This window comes from Etheostoma cragini, chromosome 20, assembly GCF_013103735.1.
Source record: "Etheostoma cragini isolate CJK2018 chromosome 20, CSU_Ecrag_1.0, whole genome shotgun sequence".
In the NCBI taxonomy this organism is placed as follows: Eukaryota; Metazoa; Chordata; class Actinopteri; order Perciformes; family Percidae; genus Etheostoma; species Etheostoma cragini.
Genome location: NC_048426.1, coordinates 603,193 through 610,139, shown reverse-complemented (window position 1 = coordinate 610,139; position 6,947 = coordinate 603,193). Strand labels below are relative to the sequence as shown.

At 36.8% G+C, this 6,947-nt stretch overlaps 2 protein-coding genes across 2 annotated transcripts in view; both read left to right on the top strand.

The window, feature by feature from the left end:
* The window catches only part of LOC117935773 (protein transport protein SEC31-like), a 12,868-nt gene that overhangs the window by 2,759 nt on the left and 3,162 nt on the right, over positions 1-6,947 (top strand). The gene's annotated exons all lie outside the window — the stretch shown is intronic.
* LOC117935780 (mitochondrial antiviral-signaling protein-like) lies at positions 3,363-6,572 on the top strand. Its single transcript, XM_034858261.1, has 3 exons — positions 3,363-3,552; positions 5,240-5,362; positions 6,123-6,572. Exons 2-3 carry the CDS (start codon positions 5,240-5,242, stop codon positions 6,351-6,353), a joined length of 354 nt encoding a protein of 117 aa, XP_034714152.1. The 5' UTR covers positions 3,363-3,552; the 3' UTR covers positions 6,354-6,572.

Here is a 6,947-nt window from a genome sequence, read left to right as displayed (position 1 = left end):
TTGAATAAAGTTGGCCCTAAAAACCAAATCCCCCTTCTTATCCTAGTTTGGAAACTTAATGGATCTGGGTTGAGATCTCAGGTTTTGTAGTGGTTTGTAAAGATACACTGATGATGTCTTTTAATGATAGAACTATTTATGTGTATGTATAAATACATACAGTGTATATAAAATTCCTCACCATCCCCATCCCGGGTCATAAGGGTTCTGTGCGGTATCTTTCCTAGGACTTTACTCTTCAGGACAGATATATCAGATATTGTTCCTGTACACACACACTGTATATTTGTTGCACACTCCTTTCAAACCATCCACAAGAAGAGCATGCTCAGACTTGCTAACAGCATCTGTCGGACTCATGCATGTTTGAAATTATGAATACCAACTTTTGCTTTCTAACAGGAGACTTAGAGTCCCTTTGTTTAGGTACAACAAGCTTATTAAGTCTTTATTCATCTGTCTAGTGAGCTGTCAATTAAGATCTGAGAATATGATAAAAACACATTTCTTTGTCATGGCTGTTGTCTTCTTTAAATTATATGTGTAATTGGTGTCTAACTGTGTATTTTTCTTGTTTTTCTCTTTAGCTGAGCTGCTCGGGAACGCAAAATAAATGTCCGTGTCAGTTGACAATTAAGTTGTCTTGTATGGTGCATAGACTATATACAGCTGATGTATGTATTTAAAAAAAGAATCTCAAATGATTCTCAAAGAATCACGTCATAATTAAATTACATACTTTGGTTTTTAATGCAAGATTGAGCATGAGAAAACAGATTTGATGCCGTCGCTACACCTGCAGGACGACGTCATCTTGTAAAAGATGAAGATGGTGCTAGGCCTTATATTTATAAGAGATATATCATTTCTGAATTCTCCACCTCCACCCACAGTAGCCCGTTTCATTCACATCCACATCCACAGTTGTGTTCAGAATAATAGTGTGTTTAAAAAAGTAAATAATGCTCAAAATCTTCAGAATAACTTTTAATTCCATAATATCAATGCATTGGGAACACTGCACTTTCAATTCCAAATCAAAACATGACTAAAATGTATCAGGTTTGTGTTACACCTTTACAGAAAGTGAAGAAAAGGAATATTAGGCTGTTAAAATAGCAGTATTTGCATTTTTCTTTACAAACTCATATTTACTGTATGAACTGAAATCTTTCAAGGGTTTGCTTTACTTTGAATCACTGCACTAATATTTAGTTGCATATCCATTATTTCAGAGAACTGCTTCACATCTGTGTTGCATGGAGTCACCTGTGAACAGGTGTTCCAGCCCAGGACCATTGAAGTACATCCCACAGTTCCTATGCATTACTGGGTTTTGCCTCAGAAACCGCATTTCTGATGTCACCCCACAAGTGTTCTACACCAATTTTCTTTGCGAATGGATAATGTATTGTAAATAAATAAATGTTCTTCCTTAAAATACAGGGGGCATAAGTATTCACCCCCCTATGTTACATTCCCATAGAGGCAGGCAGATGTTTATTATTAAAGGCCAGTAATTTCATGGATCAGAGTACTATGCATCCTGATAAAGTTCCCTTGGCCTTTGGAATTAAAACACCCCCCCCCAGTTATTTGTCTAACTGAAATAAAACCATGCCAATCCCTCTGTACAGTGAAGGGTATGTGATGACATGGGGTTACACGCCGACCGAGGGCAAATCGTTCCACGTTTAACTGATTTGGACCAATGCAAATGAACTACAGTTGTGAATTTCCTGGAGATGATCTTTTTTTTTAATTCTTCGATCCATTTGAATGGTAGTTGAGCCTTTTTTCCCACATTGTTCAGGCTTTGGATGCCATTTCAAGGCATTGAAATCTTTTTGGGTGAGCAGCCTATCATTTTCTGCACTTTATTTTGCCTTTATATGTTTTCCCCTCTCTAATCAACTTTTTAATCATAGTCCACTGTTCCTCAGAGCAATGTCTGGAATGAGCCATTTTGCTGAGTATTTTAGTGTGAAATGCTCTAAAACCAGCATGCACAACATTTGCTTCCTTCCTTCCTTAAACATGGGCCATAACTAACACCTGTTTTTCCACAGAATCAATCACCTCACTAATTGAACACAACACTGCTTTTATTTTGAAAATGCTCCATTACAGATTCAATTCCACAGAATGAGCAGCACGACTGTTGGTCTGTTGGTTTTCTATGACTCCACAACACTTACTAGTAAATTATTTGCCGCGTAGAAATATCACTTCTACCAAGAAACGTGGTTTATGAGGCTAGTGATGTTGGACTGCTATTATTTTAAACTCAACTATATATTTATAGTACGCACCAAAACCTAGGCAAATTTCTCACATGTGAAAACCCACTTTGTAATAAATCTGGCTCTGATTCTGAAAAGAAAGGATGCAAGAGGATGTCACAGAGTAGAACCACACACGTGGTTTGATTGACAGGTGCAGTGCATCCACTGTAATACAATTAAGGCAACTTGTGGTGTCCCAAGGCACTTTGGGAGATATAGTTTAAATTGAGGCAATGTGTACATAAATAATGCAATCAAATGTAAAAGGCAAGTTTGCAGAATAAAGAGCATCCAATCATAAAAATACTTTCTATTTCAGCAGTGCACGTTCAATCCCTGTTTAACAGTTCTTCGGTATAATATACTAACATCCCGCCTGATGTCATCATCCTTCCCATAATCCTCCAGTAATTCAGATCACTGGATCCTGTTCATGTTGTTTGGGATTGTGGATTAATGATGAGGGTAAAAACAAATAAAAGATATATATATATATATATATATATATATATATATATATATATATATATATATATATATATATATATATATATATATATATATATATATATATATATATATATATATAGTTTGCAGATAATTTTACTTAGAAACCTATGATCAGTGCATAACCATGTGGGTGTTATTTGTCAAATATTATAACATTGGATTTTTGTGATTATTGTGTGGAAGAAGCATTTGCTGCTGTATTAGGGTTAGGGTTACTCTACAAACTGCTATAGTAGGCCTACAAATAAATGCAATGGAGTAGAAAGTACAATATGTCTCATTGAACTGAAGTGGAATATATAAAGTACTCAAATGTGTACACTTACATTCCACTACTGTCTGTTTCAATGCCCCTGGATTGCCTGTTGTTAAATATCATCTTTATTTATATTAAGAATACAGATGTAATGGTCTTATATTAGTTTCATACGGTATATTCCATAAATACATAACACGGTTTGCCCCCCCGCATTGTGTGTGTCCATGTGAACGGATTAGGATCAGGGATTAAAGGCAGATGTATGCTGCCATCCCCTAGCACAGCAAAAGTCACGGTTAGGGTCAAGAATAAGCACCACCTATCTACTGCCTTACTCAAATCCTATTGGCCTACTCTTTGATTGACGGCGCTGTCGTTCAATAGGCATAGAGAACGGCGGGGGAACCGCTACGCAGATGTGTGTGAGGGAGACAGCGCAGGTTTTAGTGAGAGCAGGAATAGCTTTTGAGAGGTCGCGAGCTGCTGAAAACACGAAAGGTGAGCCATATTATTTGCGACATTACGATGAATTGAACTTAAATAAGTATGTCATTAAATAAAAATTAGTGTTTTCATTTAGTGTCTTGGTCAGTAATAGAGTGCCAACTCAGGAAACAGCAAATTAGCCAGGTTGTGTCGTATTTCTCAATTTAAGCTAACTTTTAAATGCTAATAATCTTTTCTCTCCACAATATATTTCAATAATTTAAACACATGTATTTTGAAGTCTTTCCAATCTTCTTAGTCAGTTGTTTTTACCAATAAATAAGCCTAAAAAGTAGATTCCACAATATATTTAACATATATATGTATATATATTATAGTTTACAGGCAGGTATGACTCTCTATCGTCCTTGTAGTTTGTGTTCTTACCTAACTGCTTCAGCTTAATGAATCCTGACCTCAGGCCATAGACTGGACCTGCTTTCACTTCTAGTCAACTCTCACAAGCTTGTCCTTCCTTGCAAGCTTTCTGAGACTACAATAAGCCGTAGTTATGTGATTTATTAATGTGGTTAATGTGATGGAATTTGACCCAGACCCAGAATCCAAGGAGACTGGGAGTAAAAGGACTGTCATGACCTGGCAGTGTAGAGGTCATTCATTTGGCTCAGCTCTGCATGAATCTGCCCCGTGTCAGGTGCTTTTTTCCCCTATCACACCACCATCCTTTTCTGGCTAATCTGCAATCTCTCATCACATTACACTTAGATGCATGCTTGAAAACACCGTCTATCTACCTATTAGGTCATTGTGTCTTTGTGTGTGTGTGACAAACCATGGCCTCTGAGGGCTAATGATACAGTGAGGAAGACTTTGCTCTTTGGTTTCTGTCTCTGACATTGATTCCATACTGCTGCTGCCCCACGTACTGTATACACAAAACTGTACTGCTCCATTTGAAGTATTTTGTGATGACCGATTATCTTGGGAAAAAAACGTTCCCTGTGACTGAACCTCACAACAGATTACTTCTCCTGACTGTTTAGGTTCAAACAAAGTTAAGGTTTTAAGGTGTATTCTATACAAACAAGTGTGCCCAAACTTTACATTTGACCGTGACAAGTAGAGTAAAAGTACGAACGTGTGGTGTGTTTGAAATGAGGCATTTGAGACGGTCACGGTGCACTTTTGAAGTTCAGATATTAAACTGGAGTCTGGAGGGGATTAATCAGTGACTAGCCAGGGCCTGGTTCACCTTCTTCGTACTCCAGACAGCTGCAACCTTGAAATGTAAGTGTTGTCCTCCCCTTGAGAAAGTAGTAAAAGGGTTGCAGCTGTGCACAGAGTCTCATCCTTGAAAAAAGAAAAGAAAAAGATTTTAAAAATAGTTTCTCATAAACTGAAACAAAAGGGAAATGTTAACAATTTCTTTTTTTTTTCAAAACTGCGGGATGGCTGATCTTCACTTTCACTTTTGTTGTCATTGAGTAAAAGTGTAGTGTGTAGTAGATCATTATAGACTACAAAGATCAGGTTTCCTTAATGTTTTTTTTTGGGTACTTGAGCATCTCACATGTAGTAAAAGGGTAGAAATTAGGAATCCTGGCAAGGTGCCTTGCTAATTGAGGAAATCCCCTTTGCAAAATGACACTGGCGTAGGTATCAGGAGTGGAATTATGAAAATAAAAAAACTTAATGTCTTTACTATCTCTGTGTTTTTGTCCTCTTTCTCATAACACAGATGTCATTTGCCAGTGACGAGCTGTACAATGGATACTTGCGGCGGAATATGCCGTCCATTGTGACGAGGGTGAAACCGACACAAATCATGATCCATCTGCCTTGCTTGACTGCTCATGACAGGGTAAGTTTAATCAGGGATAAGCACCTAGGACTAGGGCTGGCGATTGTTTGAACAATATTGGATTAATATTATGTATCGGCCCTAGTATCCACATTTTTCTTTTCTATTGCCAATGCATAACCTGGTTTTTGGTACAGATATCAAAATAATACTTTCACTAAATAAAATGTAAACAAATACAATACAAATGTGACATTTGATGTCATTTTTCCATAGTTGACAGTCTAAGGACAAATTTCAGTTGGTATCAAAATATAGTTCTGATACCCAGCTATAATAAAAAATAGTTGTTTGTGTATTCATTGCACTGTTTACACCATAAGACATTGTTAAGTGTTGTAGTGCTGTCCTTTTCCTGCTTGTAATAACAATCGTCTGTAAGTTATGCATTTTCACAACAGATGGTCTGGTTTTCCATCATTATTATCACTGATGCTATTATTTATCATGACTTGAAAGCAGTAGAACCTGACCAATACTGGATTTTATTAGGCCGATATGATCTTAACAATTGAGAGTTAAGAAATAATAATATCTGCCAAAATTTGTTTTTGGATATAACATCTCATCCCCTAATAAATCTCCAATTTGGTTGTTATTAGGTGGCATATTGAACAATAAGTTTATTATCACTCATGGCAGTAACAATGCATTTTTAACCTTAAACTCCACTGAAAATCATCAGTAACTAACTGACAAGAAACCAATTACAACTCTGATAAATTGATTCCCTATGTTTTTTTATGGAATCTAATTATAGGAAAACATTGAGGCTAAAAGAGAGAGTTATGGGAACTATGACAGCATGGTGGTTCTTCTGGACTGTCTGAAGAGAAGAGGAAACTGGCCGGAGGAGTTCATCGAAGCGCTTGAGGCGTGTGAGCATCCAACTTTAGCTGCTGAGATCAGAGCAGAATACAACGCTCTGAGAGGCATCAACAGTAAGTCATTTAGTCAAGTCCCTACGGTAGTACTGGGAACTATTGGCTAGAATTTAATCTTGGTGTCCTTTTTGACTAGAAAATAGTGAGCACTACATCCAACTAATTGTACTAAATATTTTGCTGGTTCTTAATGATAAAGTAGTATGTGAGATATTAAAGGAATCCTTATTTCCATTGATACACCACTGAAGTTTGTTGGATCACCACACAGTGCGACCACAATTTCATTTTAGCGTTGTGTTGAACAGGATCACGGTGTGAGCCACAAAAAACACCTTACCTTACCTTGCCTTGTGCTGAATGTTTAAGGCTAAATATTTGTACTGTGGTTCTCAATGTCCTATATTTTCATTATAAAAGGTCCAATATGTAATACTTTTTATTATGTTAATTTCAGACAGAGCTGATTAAAATAAGCTTAAAAAAAATAAAATATCACTTTCTACATGAAAGTGATATTTTAATCTTCTCTGTCTGCTCAGTCCACTCATCCACCGCACTGTTTTACACAGCTCTCCTCTGCAAATAGACAATTTTTTACAAACAAGCTAAAACAAAAGCTGTGGTGGTCCCCTAATACTGTATCTGAAGTCTCTTTATATAGACCTTGGTGGTCCCTAATACTGTATCTGAAGTCTCTT

What these genes read in the sequence shown, in the direction of transcription:
- LOC117935780 (XM_034858261.1), top strand. Translation starts at nt 5,240, where the DNA reads ATGTCATTTGCCAGTGACGAGCTGTACAATGGATACTTGCGGCGGAAT. An exon ending in GCTTGACTGCTCATGACAGG is followed by an intron (nt 5,363 to 6,122) that starts GTAAGTTTAATC and finishes ATCTAATTATAG; the next exon opens with GAAAACATTGAGGCTAAAAG.